Raw genomic sequence first — 15,080 nt, 5'->3', positions numbered from 1 at the left:
CACATGCTGTGGTCTTTGCATCTCTCCTGGCAGGACACAGTGCAGAAGGCTATTTCAAACCTGAGGTAAATGATAGTTAATACTCACAGCTAGCTCAGAAGAGGGAGAAAAGGTATCTCTGCTTCCTTCAGAAAACTGCCTGGGGTTTGTCTGGGAGCCATCTCCTACCCTTGGTCCATGGCGCAGTGACTGCAGTGGAAGCCTGTGGCAGAAGGCAGAGTAGAAAGACCAGAGGAGCGCATACACTTCAGCAGCTTTTTTTTTTTTTAATTGGGAACACTTTCTTTATAAAGGACACACCTTCAATACAGTTAACAAATGGTTACACTTGAATCCTGTAGACAGCAGAATTCTACATCCACAATTGCACAGGACACCAATGGCTTGGTTCACTGGAATGCAGTATTAACTTCCAAACACTCAGTTTGCCTTTATCAAAAGCTGGCATCGTCTTGACATTAAAAGGCCAATTATCTGCTGTAGACAAACTTTCCTGGACAATAGGTAATTCTTGTTCCTCCCCCTCTGCCCCACACCGCCCCTTTCAAAAGGTGACACGGTCAAGCTCAGTTTTGAAAAGTAGTACTGCACTGCTACAAAAGTGGCACAGCAAGAGGTGCCAAAGTAAAGCTGTAAGGAAAGGAGGGCTGTTATTACCTGTTAGGTAACTAGGTTACCATACATGCTGCAAGAACACTTTTTTTTGTACAGATTAAGACTATACAAGTATAGGAATGCATACAAAACTTGATCTTGCCCCTTTTACAGGCTGCACAAATAGAATCCAGCTTTCTAATCCACTCAACCCATGTATCAGAGCTGAGCTGCCGGGTTAGAAGGAGCAGCTGTTAAAAAACACAAACTCGTACCGAGTGAGGAGAACCTTCCACCCCATTCAAAAAACAAGCTCCAGAAAGCCAAGAACTGGAGGGAAGAGTGTTTAGTCTCTGATTTATTATAAGCAATATCATCATAATCCACTGAGTGAGCATCTACAGCTTTACAGCAAGAATTTTCAATTACACTTCATTGACAGTGGTTTAATAAGTGCTCTGCAAATTTGGCACTTCTATTTTTTCTTTTAAAGGCCACTTTATATATTTTCTTACATTTGCGTTCAGCTGAAGCTTGAGTTACCACCTCTGAAGCCGTGCTTTCCTTCCCCAGCAGGACATTTGGTTGTGGCATCACCCACTACTTTGTGGATGGATAAGTTTCTAATTTTAAAGTCAATTTTCAAAAAGGATGACCAGCAGTTGGTGAAAAAAGATAATTCATTTTCCAGCCTCAAAATGGTCACAGTACTAAAGCAGGAGTAAGGGTGTACAATGGAGTAAGGTGGTACAAAGGAAAACAATCACACCATGGCTGTATCTCCTTCCTCTCCAACCCAAAGGATGTCACTCCAGTGACACGTGGGACTGGTTCACAACCAAGGAACCCAGCAGCCAGCACCACTCATTTCAGGTGAGTGCTCATTAGTCCCTTTTGAGCCCTACAGTGTTCACCTTCAGTCTCAGACCAGGCCTACAGGCCATCACTGGCCACTGGGAACAACACACGAGCATGCATACGGACACACACACACAGGTGCACAACATTCTGCAACTGCTGTAATCGTTACTGTGTCTATGAATGTTCACAGACTGATCTCCTGCACTCTGTACAGTGCAGAAAGGCTCCCTGCAGCCATCATCACCTGCACACTGACATCACCATGCCTACAGAAAGCCAGGCCAACCATTGGTAAAAATTCACTACGGAACAGCCTCACCAGCCCTGCACAATCCAAAGCAATCAAAAATGGTCAGGCATGGCCATGGTTCAGGGGAAGGCGAAAGCAGGCAGGAAAACGGGGCTGCTGCTGATAGGCACTGACAGACTAGAAAGGGATGCTGAAATGCCATAAACAGTTCTCTTGCATTTGAAAAACTGTCCACAAACTCAACTAAAAACTCTTTTTCTGCATGTCTTCAGGTGCAGTCCCTCAAGTGTTCAGCTTGCTCAGAAGATGCATGTTGTCATTGTAGTTTAACCAGAAAACAACAGGCTTCCTTAAATCACTGCTGCACAGGTTAACAACCAGTAACCCGTTAAGAGTCAGTTTTATGGAAGGAAGAGAATATAGGAAAAAAACCTTCCAGTCTGCAGCTCCTTAATAAAGAAAGACCTATCTTAGCCCACCCAAGATTTTTATTCAACAGAATACAATCCTAACCGTTGGAAAACTGAATGCAAAACATCTGCTATTAGATTTCTGCATCAGAAGGCAGCTGCTGTCACCTCACAGTTCAGTAAATGCTGAGAGAGATTTAAAAACCAAAAATAAGGAAGCTAAGTCACATTTCAACTTCTTTTAAATAATACAAGGATTCAACAGGTCCTCTGGAAGATGACAACCCTGCCATCTATTACTCTTGTTGTTAATAAGGTAGGAAAAATGGGTTTGAAGTGTTAGGATTATGAAAGAAATTAATTTCTAGGGTGAATCAAATGCTCTATTTCTTGCAATAGATCATAAGCAACTAAGCTCATATGCTTCTTTTTGTCTGTTTTTAAGGCATTCCTCTCCAAAACCACCAGTCCTAACTTTATGTTAGTAGCAGGACATATGCTGCTAAAATAGCATTTAAGTACCTAACAAAATATACTCGTGTGCATTACAGTACAGAGCATTCTCTGTTACTTCTGTTTTTTCATCTTCACCAGATCTATAGTATGCAAAGATAAACAGTAAACAATAGCAGAAAGCTTAAGTTATAAATTCTGGATATTAACAAGCTGCTCTCTCAGTCTCTTTGAATTGAGTCTTTGCTAGGGACTAGTTCAAGAGCTCAATATGCACCACCACTATTACCACATCCACACATTGAACTGTTCCTATTCAACTGCGTGCATGAATCTCCACTAAAAGGAGAAAAAAGAGGAATGCTTATGTTACCATCATGTTACTGATCAAAATAAATCCCAAACCTAAAATCTGATCAATCACAAGAACGTCCTGCCTTAGCTGTTGTGTTATATAGCATAATTTGAAGGCATGCTTACAGAAATAAAGGACAGCATACGAATCAACTCTGAGCAATAACACAATGCCATACTTCTAAGTAAGAGATGCACTGCACCCTTCCAACCTGAACCAGCAGAATAATGCAGCTCCAGTGCATTTGTGCTCTGTGACAGAGTGCCATCACTGTTTAGTATACTATTAAAACTGACCCAGAAGAGGAGGGTCAAGCTGACTTTGCTTTGTTCAACATCTTACTCTAACCATGCCTGGTGCCACCTACCAGAGCAAAGCTGCCCTGCACACACCCAGCGCTCAGACAATGCTCAGGGTTTTTGCCAACATATTTTCTTCACGTGGAGAAGGAATTACAGGTACTGCACAGCTTTCAAGATGAGAAAGAACTAGTTGTAATTCCACGTTTTAAATTACATTTGTGAAAAGAGATTACAAAACAGTGCATTTCTTGTGCTTTTCTTATGGATCAGAATTCAAAGGAAGCATTTCAAGGAGCTACGTTCTCAGTACAGCTTTCAGAGTTTTGGGGATTGGCATTTATCTGTTCAGGAGACACACAGCTCACTCACAACCACATTTCAGCAGCATTCAGATTCTTCAACACAAAGTCAATGGTTAAAAAAAAAATAATAATACAACACTGAGTTATGAAATAAGATCAATATCCAGTGTCCTGCTAATAAAGTCATATTTTAATATAAAATATTCATACAGCATACTCTACACCTCATTCTCTCTGCTAGCTGAATACTGTTACTGACTATTCAAACAGAAAAACTTCAACCACTTTGCTCTTCAATGTTTTGGAGGGACAATATGGTTTCCAGCAGCTACTTTGATCACAGTAGTGGGGGGAAAGGAAGAAGGGAAAAAAACAGGGGTAAATGTTCCAAAATTCTACATCAGGTTACGAAGTTGGCTGAAAGAGGGGAAGTTTTTCAGAATGTAAGGACTGATCCCACTCAGTGGAACACGAAACACCGCACCCGTTAGTGTTTCCATTAGAAAGTTCTCCTTCCTACACAACAAGTCACTCTTGTGCTCTCTTCCTGCCCAGCACGAAACCATTTTCCCCTCTAGAAACAAAACTTAGTCATTGCTCCCCTCTGTTGTCTTCTGCTCTTTCAGTTAGAGTTAAATAATAATTAATGTTGCTATAAAGATGAGTTAAAAACCCCAAATGCAGCCTTGGAGCACGCTCATCAGGGTGTCATGTTTCAGGAAGCTGATTAATGTCCGTCAGTTTTGTGTCATTCAGGATTGCACGGATTCTCTCCAGGGAATCTGCCTGCCGGATCCGCTCCAGCTGCACCTATGGAAAACCCAACAGACACAACGAGTGAGTAAAACCAGAACTGAGCCACTAGGTAATGTCAGCAACCTCTACTACCTGTGCAAGCAGAAAATACATTAAACTATCACTGGCTGAAAAACTGGAGGAGTGTCCAAAGCAACATAAACTTTCATGGAAGAAGCAGATGTGCCTGACACATGCCTTCAGGCCTCTCAAGATTAAAGCTAAAACAGAGCAGTCCACACTGTACTTTAGAAAGGAAAGATGATAATAAACAAGAAACAGTTTCACCAGCCACCAGAATTCAATAGTCTCTCCTGCACTATGTACTCCTCCAGAAACAACCAGAACAAAAGAAGACAGTTCCCTGTTGTCCATCCACCTGAGCTCTATCTAGTAAACAATCTCCTACACTCCTGTTTTTATTTTCCAAATAAACCTGAACTCCTGACAGTCTGTACTCTGCTGAATTTCACTGAGTGGACTCAGCAAGAACCCCAAGGAGAGAGCACTCAATTTCAGCATTAAATTCTCTGATATAAATATTATACTAGCAATACCTCATCAACACAAATGACTCTAAACATTTTTCATTAATGTCAGCATAAGGAAAAATTGTAACTGCTGTAACTTATTTCACTCAGCTCCAGAGAAGCAGAGACACATCTCACAGGTTGCACTGCCCTTACCTGAAGTGTCTGAGAAAGCTTTACAAAATCTCTCTGCACTTGCTCACTGACATCTAATTCAGTCTGCAGCCTCTGAGCTTTATTCTTCTCTTCAAACACCAGCTGTTCAAGGTTTGCCTGCAGAGAAAAAGATCCTTTATACTATGCTTAAACAGCACACACAGAAAGAAAAACTTGTATAAACTGATTAGAGCACAATGCTGGAGCAAGAAAACACAGTTATTCTCAGTGAGCTGGCAAGAAATTAATCCAGTCACTCTTTCTACACTTTAGTTTTACAAAATATGGGGCTAATACTCATCAGTCAAGTATTATCATGATTAGATAAGTTAAAATATGAAAAAGTCCCATGTCTTTTAACAGCAATACGCTCAGGGATCTCAAAACGAAAAAGCAGCATTCTGAGTTTCAATGCAACCTGACTGAAGATGAAGGGCAGTAACCTGCTGCTGAAAATGTAATTATCTTGCTGTCTGTAGTTTTATTCAAAGAAGTCTTCAGGTGAGGGAGAGGAGAAAAAGAATAATTGTGATCTGATTTCTCTTTTTTTTTTTTTTCCTTCTCTTATCTAACTGTCAAAGTAGGGCTCCTTGCTACAGCAAGAGAAAAATAACATTTAGTCAGAAACATCAGAGCACTCAGGCTGAGGTCTGGTCAATCAGGAAGCTTTCTTCATTTTTATCTTTGGAAGATAACCCAAGAAGATATTCAAATCAGAAGCAACTCAGATCCAGTGCTTTAAAACTCCAAGTGCTAAGTGACTGGAATGAGGATTTAAATCCAGAGGATTTTAAACCAGCAGAGATTATTTCACTCCCAGAATCTTACCAACATTCCAAAATTTTCTCTCCCAGTCTTGGGTAGTGACATATCCTCTGAATACAGTCTGATTATCAGAGAAGATGTATATGCACTTCACACCTGGACATATCTACCTTTGCTGCTGTTTCCTTCTTCAGCTGTTCTTCCAGAGTGTTTTTTGTTTCCTGCAGACTCTCCAGCTGCTGCAGGTTTTCCTGTGAAGAACTTTCTAACTATATAAATAAGAACAAAACAAAAGGATTAACTAAAATTTCTGGCACTTCCATTTCTCACAGTCCCTCCACTCAGGAAGTACAGTCTAAGTGCCTCTCCAGGGATTCTGAAATGAACCTAAGCTACACTTCCTATGGATACAGAAAGCATTCTGTTTTCTTCTCTTTTCCTTTTTCTTCTTCAGAGCTGGAGAGAAGTGGCCAAAGCTTACTTTTGGTTATTAATTAAGTAACATAATGTTAGCCAGGAATTAGCTAAGCTAATGTTTAGGTTATAGATTAATAAACAGACAAAACACCTTTTAAATACCAGACCTATAAACATACCCCAGTCATATTCTGGCACCAATTCAGCAGTTCTATCCTTCAAAGTTCCAAGCATTTCCTTTGAAATGTCCACAGAAGGTATTTACAACACAGCTGTATGTACCCTCTTAGTTGCTGCTGAGAGCTGCAATACACTGAGAGCATCCAGTACAATGCCAGTGCTTTCAGTAAGAAAATTTTCAAGTTCCTATAATGGTGTTCCCTTCCCAAGTTCCTATAATGGTGGTTACGTACATCAGTCCTCCACCACCCCACAAGCAAACTGAGATAAAGGAACAATAATGTGACATACTTTCAGCTCTCCTTCCCTCCCAGTGGCAGGCAGACTAAACACAAATATGTATTTATTACTGATATCTGCAAGGCAGTTAGGAAAAAAAAGGTAATTTTCTCAGATATTACATGGGCAATATCAAAGATACCAAGATAGTGCTGCTTTCAAAGTCCTGAAAGAACTAGCAGAAAAAAGAATCCTATTTCCTTTGGTTAAACACACACAAAAACACCACAGTGAAAGGGCTCCTTACCTGTTCTTTCTCCGCTTTTATTCTTTCCAGTTCAGTTTTTAAACTGGAAATGGAAGCTGAAAAACAACAATATTAAAGCTTGAATGCAAGAAAAATCACATCTTCAATTACCCATTTTGAGACTTTTACCCCTACTCACCGATTTCCTCTTTGCAATTCTCTATTTCCAGCTGTAGAGTTTCTTCTATGTTTTCTTTCAAATATTGTTCAGCTTGAATCTGTTCTTTTAAGAATAAAATCTCTGCCTTAAGTTTCTCCTCAAGGTGATCTGCTGCTGTCCGCACACTAATGATGTCTTCACGATACTTTAAAATCAGCTCCCGGAGCTCCTGAATCAACAATGAGCAAGGAGTTGTGTTGTAAGTTATGCAACATAACATATCTCTACCCAACACAAAGCTGTGCTACCCCAACATTTGCTCTACCATACCAGATCTTGCATCCAGCACACTATTAAAACAAAACTGCAATAAGTTTACTTTAAATGAAAAGCTTGTATAGATGCTTGTCTCCATGGGGTTACTTATTGCCCGCTGCTGTGCCCTTCACTTGCTACTCCATCCCATCTTTTAAACTTGATGTGCTCAAGATGTGAGTGAGTGGACATAGGATATCCCTTGCTTATTCAAGGCTTGTGATTTTTACTGGCTTAAACCTTAATACTTAGGCAGAAAAATAAAACAATGGACTTAATGCAGTGAATCAATACCTGCACCAGAGTTGTGGTGTCTGAGCAGTTATGCACACTAAAAACTACAGACAATAGAGCAGCTGTTGGGCCAGAGTTAACAAAAATTATACCACGAAGCACATTCATGACACAGCTCACAATCACCAGAGGGAATCAGATAAGTGATTTTGTACGTCACAGAATATGGGGTTCAAATCCATAATATTGTTCAGTGTACTGCTTTGAGGCTGCTTTTTGATAAAGAAGCATCTTCCAGTGACGAGTCACACGTGTTGTTTTGTGTTAATGGTTTAGAAATGTTTTACCTCTGCTGCTTCTGGTAGAATGAAATCTTCAGCTTGTTGTAAAGACACATGTAAGCTATGTTTTCCTTGAAGACTTTCATTATCTTTCTGCAGTCTCACCAACTCTTCTGAAACCTGCTCCCTTGACTGCGTCAGGACAGCCTTCCAATAAAAAGAAAAGGATAAGTTCTCACTTAGGATCATGTTCAGATCTCTTTATGCCCCACTTATTATCACTGCTTTCCAAAGTCTGGTGGATTCTTCAAAAAAGAAAGGAAACAAAATGGTTTTGTGGATCAAAATAATCATTCCCCTCTGCTGCCTGGCATCAGAAGTAAAGGCAGATGAAAAGAAACAAACAATAAATCCAGGACTGACAGATTTCCCAGTTTTCTTCCATATTTATCCATTAACTAGCTGTGCTCATGCAGAAAATATGTTTCAGGAACTCTCAGAGTTGTTTATTAAAGTCACGTTACAACTCAGCTGTAAGATCAGGTTATTAACTTTAAACATTCAACCTGAAATTTTCAGCAGTGGGAGTCTGCCTCCTTACATCAAAACAGCTTATCCTTTGCAAAGAACAAGTATTAAGAAAACATAGTATTGCCTGCATAAAAACAAATAAATCCAGTGAAATTTCTTGAGAGGAATCACAGCTCAGGTGTCTTTGTATGAGTATTACAGGTAGACAGTTCTGAAAAGGAAATGCAGATCAATACATTCTCTGAATCTCCTCCATCTCCAGAAGGCACTGCCTCACACAGAACACCAAGCAGAATGGATCTACAAGTGATATCCTGCACGCCAGAATTCCTGGACGCCAGAAATGCAATACTAAGATTGAGAAGAACGAATCTTTCCTCCCAGCACTGCTGAATAAGGAAGGAGAAAAGAAGCAGGCTGATTCCAATACAGGAGGGAAATGATTGCTTTAAGGAAGTCAGACTTTGTTCTGCCCTAGAAAATGAGGTCCTATTCCTGTCCCCTAGCATAATTCCTAAGTGAGGCTCAAAATAGTTTTTATAAAGACAGCTCCCATACATACCTCTTTCTGGGTGTTAGGGCTGATATATGAAGTCTGACCTGTTAAAATACTGAGCATTCATCTCAAACTGAAGAAAATCTACTTTGTCTACAGATTTGAGGTGAAATGGGATACTAAATATACACGAAAGGTAAGAAAAATAGTTGTCTAGTAATCTTCATATTCACATACATGCCTGTACATGTGAGTTGTGATGGACTGGCCTCACAGACTATATCAGAGCTCACATGATCAGTATTTTTACGTGTTATGACACAGAGCACTCTGTAACCAGACTTGGGCAGTCTTTTACATGCACTCTGAGACCCAAAGGTTAGACAGTGTTATTCAAGAAATCTCTTGGTTTAAGCTGTCTTACCATTTGCTCCTGCACGCTTCTCTTTGCTTGAGAAAACGCCTGCTGCAGTTCATTGAGGAAATTCTCTGACTTCTGACATTTAACCATTAGCGCAGAGATCTTAAAAAAGGCAAAAAGACAAAAATACCCACAATCAAACACAAAAATAAAACAACACATACAGAGATATAAAGCATGAAACAGATTCTGAGGAATAACATCTGAAGTTCCCTTCCCTGTTATAATCACTACGCTTTGCCATTTCAAACTAACCCACTAAAACTGATCAATTTGTTAATCGCTCACTCAGTAAGGTAATGCCACATTTCTTTTCTTTTAAAGCTAACCCCAGAAATGGTCACCTTTGCTGCCTTTGCAGCAGGCAGTCCACCCACGAACAACAGAAGACAAGAAAATTCTTGTTACATACTATTGAATAATGTCTCTTGGTTGCTACCAGCTTTATTACAAAATGCTTGTACCTGATTAGAGGAGTCTTCAGCACTTTGTTTCATATACTCCTCCAATTCCTGTTTATCTTTCATTGTTTTTTCCAGCTGGTCATTTGCCTGCCTCAGCATCACCTGCAGCTTTTTCACCTATGTTATCAGAACAAAATAATTTTCCATGAATCTAGGGAGTAGTTATTCTCTGAGCACAAATATAACTTGACCCATCCCACTCCCAATCAATCAATCTAAAACCAATCCCTCTAAATCCTATGCAACACAAAAGTTTCTCTGCTGTTCCAAAAAAACTGTATCACTGACTACAACTATAAGGATAAAGGACATCCAACTGCTGGAGCATTGCTACGTAGTACCTTATTTCGAAGCAGAATGTGACTCATGCCTTCTATACAAATCTGAAGTTTATTCTTCAGTATATGGCAGGAAACAAACCTTTTCCAGTACTTCACAGTCATTTTATGCTGCTAGGATGAAGTCCTCTCATTTTTCCTTTACTATTAAAAATTCTTGCAGTATCAAAGGATAATAGAATTTAATGCACAAAAAGCATTTCAAAATATAAATTATGAAAGACATTGAATTCAGCATGAGCACAACGCCTTTTTATAGAACACTGCCTTTAACTCATGATTTTGTAGCACCGAGTAAAGTGGTTTTCTGTGGTAAATACTTAAGAAATACACTTATATGGTGTTTATGACAACAAACCAGTAATAAATTATTGTCATGGTAATAAAACAATGTACGTTATCAGGATTTCAAGTATGCTGGTATTGTTCAAGGTAAAAGCAACAAACAAAACAGCAAATGGCTCATTGTTGCATGCTATAACAACTCCTACGGCTATCAAAATCTTGCTACAGGTAGAAAAGAAATCCTACCTGGTCTCTTGTTTCAGCCTCCTGAATCTGGATACCTTGCAACTGCTTCTCATAATTCGAGCACATATCGCAGCGCCTACCCAGCTTGTTCCCTGCATTCTGCACCTGGAGAACAGAGTTGTCACCTGCCACAAGGGCTGCAAACCTCTTCAGGGAAAGCAGGACTGGCACAAACTCTCAGATGTGTTGGGTGTTCATAAAATATTACTGATAAAAGTCAGCAGCAGAATCATGTAACATTATTAAGTTGTTGTAGAAGTACAAGATAATGTAAAGCAGCTGCTGTGCATCATCTCTTCCTGACATATACTCTACTACTAGCACAAGAGCAGTAAGCCAGGACATGCAAGAATTCATTGGGTCATTTAGTGCATCCTTTTGAAACAGATCACATAACAACCTGGATCCATTCCCCCAGCTCCTCCATCCTGCCTTTACCCATTTCTGACTTCTCTTTGCCTCCCTTTTTCCCCCTAAAGCATTACTTCTTTGGCCTCTCTGGAAATTGTAAACACAGGAGCCACACAATGCTCTTTTCAGCAGGAAGCCAAATACAGGCTTTAAACTGGCATCATACAAAGCTGCTGTAAAACTGACAGGCAGAACACCCAGAAGCACCAGTTTCCTTGGTCACCCATACTGAAACTAGCACAGCATTAAGACTGATCTGCTGCTTGTTGCTCTCATAATGTGGTTTTTAATGATACAAGTCTCCGACAGTGTTATGAAGCTTCCTTTGTACTAGCTTTGTGTGCTATGCATATCTTGGTTGCTCATTTCTAAATCACACTCCTTCATAACCTTCAGTAAATATCCTCAGCATAACAAAAGATCCTTTTGTTTATCTTTGGCCCTTCCTAGCCACCCCCAACTCTCTCCACACATCAACAGCTACTTCTGCCAGACCCTCCCCTAAACACGCTGCATCAAATAAAGCTGACTTTCCCATGAACGTGGCCCATCAATGCTCTTTACATCAAATATGCTTAACCTATAGAAATATTCCAAGAGAAAAAACATGAATAGCTACATATGATGCTACATATTTCCTGACTACAAGTCAAGCACATCCAGGAGAACTGAGCAGCTTTTTCCAGCAGACAGCCCACAACACAGAGCCTCCTGCTGCGTGTGGAATGGTCACAGCAGAGATGCGGTGGGCACTCACCTCTTTTTGCAGCAGATTCCACTCTGTCTCGCTCACCAAGCGGTAACCACTAGGAGACACATACGCGCTTTCAACTCCTTGTGTAACGCTGGATAGAAGTGAAGCAGTCTCTTCTTGCTCTGGTGTCATTGCTTTGATTGCTTTCTCCTGATCTTTGGTCAACATAAACCCACTAGGCATTTGCAGAGACCCAAGGGAAGCTGTATCATAGTTCTCAGACACTGAATCTGCTCCAACGAGTGGTCCAAAATCTGACTCATCCAGGTTCCCAGCAGATTTTGCTTTGTTGTTGTATCCTAAAGCTTTGGACTGCAAAGATCCAGATGTCCCTAGGCTGTCTGTTGACTGTGCTCTCCGTAGTCCATCTTTAAACATATCATTTTCTGATTTATTGAATGATTCACCAGAAGAAAGAAGCAAGTCTGCGTCCAACGAATGGACTGAGCTGTGGGTGCTATTTAAATGCACCTGTAATTGAAAAATAAGGGAGAAGTTATGTACTCCACTCTAGAAGCATGGTACAAGTGAAATGCTGGACACCAAATTTAAGGCATATTAAAGGGCTTTGGTAAAAGCATCTGATGGCTAAACTTAAGACTGCAGAGAAAAAGATACAGAACTGAAATGTACCAGCCACCATTAAAGAAAAATAATCTTATGTTAACAGAATGCTTTTGTAAGAACCTGTCTTCCTGCCAGTTCTCTTACAAGGACATAGTCACCTTACATCTTCTAGTATTTGAAACAAGGCACTTCTTCCACTAAGAGACACAACCTGGAGCATCACTTCTAGAACTGCAATCCAGAGAACAGAATGCGTGGATCACACTTTCATAACTATGTTTAGATGTTTGTTCAGCTTAAAAAGAATTAACACCAACATCAAAGCAAGCAAAGAATGATGTATTTAAAATCTACTTCATGCTGACAAGTGAATATTCCTCTTGTATTTATTTCTTCTGCTCAAGGAGTCTGTCAAAATATTCTAAGGTTTTTGGGTTTTTTTGTTGTTTGTTTGTTTTTACTATATTTAAAATCTTATTTTCACATAAAATAAATTGAAAAGGAATGAGACTAGGATCAAGCAGAAAAGCATCCTGGGGAACGTCAATACCAAAAGCCACAGTAGCTGTCCTGTGACCTGTAAAAGGAACATTAAGTTTCTTGATCTATTTTTATTTGCAGCACTGAAAAGACACCAGCAATGCTTTACTTAAAAAGCATACGGCTGTTTTCAAAACATCTTCCAATATCGTACACTTCTGCTTTGCCATTAGGCAAGTAAAGAAAGCAACACTGAAAGTATGTCTCTTTAGAAAAATATTAGATTCCATAATAGATCCAACACAGACTAGCAAAATAGATAAGCAAGCAAAACACAATGCAAGAGGAGAAACAACTGCCCACTCCGATACCTGCTTCCAAGTTCTAACCTCTGTGCTCTTTGGTCTTTCTGCTTCACAAATGAAAACTTTAAGCAAATCTCAAATGCAATTTCAGCTTGTCCTAGAACACCATTTCCTACAACACCAAAAGCACCTGCTAACAAACCACATCCAACATTATCACTTGTTCTGGCTGTACAGTGAAGCTACTAACACAGTTCAGGTGGCTTCAGCAAAAACCTGGTGCTGAGCCTCAATTACTGACTTAGCTGACAAAATCCTATTTTTGGCTGCTGAGCAGATTTGGTCAAAACCTTCAGTTTGCACAGTTGGATACATCTAGATTTTTGTATATATGTATATACATATATACATGTGTGGACAACACATACAGACACACAGATGCAAATAACTTATTTAGCCATCAGAGACCTCACAGTTGTCTAACCAGTGTAAATTTAGTACAGAATTCAAGAAATACGTTAGCAAATGAGCTGCAAAATGCTTGCTTCCTGTTCAGATTTAAGTGGTTTAATGCTGAAAATTTAGGTGTGTTAAAAGGTGGTTATAAATTCCAAATGAATTTAACTGCAATTAATGTCCAGAATGCAGAAGGTAGATAGTTTCTAACAGCAACTCTCAGAAGATTTTAAGGAATCATTTTCCATTTTTCATTAAAATTTATGTGTTCAAGTGCAGCTTAAAAGACTTTTTTTTATTGCATAGTATGAATTATAAGAGACAGAGATCAAAGGGCACAAAGGGCAACTGTATTTGTAATCATCACCCTGAGGAATGAACAAGTACATGAAGTTGCTTTGAATTTTTTTTTACCTCTTCATTAGAGAGCTGGGTAAGGGATTCCTCATGGGCTAAAGAACACGAAGCTTTTGTTTCATCGTCTGAATCTTTCTGTTTCTGCTCCTTTCTTTTGCTAAGTCTCTGCTGATCATCTTCTTCCTGGAAATCAATAGGCAAAAAATGAATTTATACAAGCAAGATTTAAAAAAAAAAAAAAAAAAAAAAAAAAAAAGGAAAAAAAGAAAAGAACACAAGAAAAGCAGCAACTGACCTGATCTTTTTTTTTCAGTTCTTCGACCTGCCGAAGCTGCTCAGATGTCAGCACTATCTCCATCCGTTGCATGTCTCTCATCAGCAAACGCTGGGACTCCAAGAACTGGTCATTGGCTTTTTGCCACGTGTGTTTCAACTGGTTGTGCTGTTGTCGCTCTTGCTCTAAGAGATGGCAGACTATTCAAGAACAGAAAGAACCATTCTGAACCAGAATTCTTTAATGACTCCTCGTGAGTGAGGCATTCTCATGAATAGAAGTAATTATTGTTCTAATAAAAAACAATATGGCTTTGTTTAACAACTACTTAGGATGAAGTAAGAAAATTTCTTAATTCAGCAAGCTTGAGATAAATGATGCATTACTGACAATTTTAAGGTTTCCCAGCTAGAAAACTAATGCTTTCACTTCAATCATGAGCTCTAATATTCTCCTTTTTAGTGCTGGTATTAAATGACCAGGGCCTTTGACATTTATAAATAATGCTCATTTATTTATAGTCCAGCTCATATAAGAAATCAGAAGAGAAGTAACAGACATATGGGTGGGTTGGTTTTATTTTTTGCATCCTTACTGTCAAAGAGTCAAAAGGATTATCATTAGATAGGCACCTTCATGCAGCTCTTTCCTCAACTTCTCTGCATCCTCTTGCAGGACAGATTTTTGTGTGTTGAGCACAGCCACGTACATCTCTAAGTCTGTCCTACAGGACTTCTCAGCTTCCAGATAATGGTTCAGTTCTTTAACCTGAATAAAAAAAAAAAAAAAAAGGGAAATACACAATCTCAGTGAAGTAATAGTTGCAGGCGTTCAACCAATTCCTGAGTGGCTACAGAGTTATTATCTTC

The 15,080-nt window shown here is 39.4% G+C and overlaps 1 protein-coding gene across 6 annotated transcripts in view; it reads right to left on the bottom strand.

Moving 5' to 3' along the window:
* Positions 1-246: 246 nt before the first annotated feature.
* RABEP1 (rabaptin, RAB GTPase binding effector protein 1) overlaps positions 247-15,080 on the bottom strand; it is a 35,078-nt gene continuing 20,244 nt past the window's right edge. For 2 of the 6 annotated variants that reach the window (XM_015880655.3, XM_085521718.1), the window contains exons 6-18: positions 14,844-14,979; positions 14,233-14,411; positions 13,995-14,120; positions 11,776-12,243; positions 10,608-10,712; positions 9,739-9,855; positions 9,278-9,376; positions 7,893-8,033; positions 7,036-7,225; positions 6,897-6,952; positions 5,944-6,042; positions 5,009-5,125; positions 247-4,337 (exon numbers count right to left, since the gene is read on the bottom strand). In XM_015880655.3, coding sequence (XP_015736141.1) covers positions 4,236-4,337; positions 5,009-5,125; positions 5,944-6,042; positions 6,897-6,952; positions 7,036-7,225; positions 7,893-8,033; positions 9,278-9,376; positions 9,739-9,855; positions 10,608-10,712; positions 11,776-12,243; positions 13,995-14,120; positions 14,233-14,411; positions 14,844-14,979 — 1,935 coding nt within the window. In that variant the 3' untranslated portion in view covers positions 247-4,235. Of the gene's footprint in view, positions 4,338-5,008; positions 5,126-5,836; positions 6,043-6,896; positions 6,953-7,035; positions 7,226-7,892; positions 8,034-9,277; positions 9,377-9,738; positions 9,856-10,605; positions 10,815-11,775; positions 12,244-13,994; positions 14,121-14,232; positions 14,412-14,843; positions 14,980-15,080 lie in introns of those variants that run through there. The other 4 variants (XM_085521716.1, XR_014936384.1, XM_085521717.1 and 1 more) reach the window with 4 other exon arrangements.

This window comes from Coturnix japonica, chromosome 22, assembly GCF_054131305.1.
Source record: "Coturnix japonica strain WE chromosome 22, WE-NBRP24, whole genome shotgun sequence".
In the NCBI taxonomy this organism is placed as follows: Eukaryota; Metazoa; Chordata; class Aves; order Galliformes; family Phasianidae; genus Coturnix; species Coturnix japonica.
This window is presented reverse-complemented; position numbering and strand designations above follow the sequence as displayed.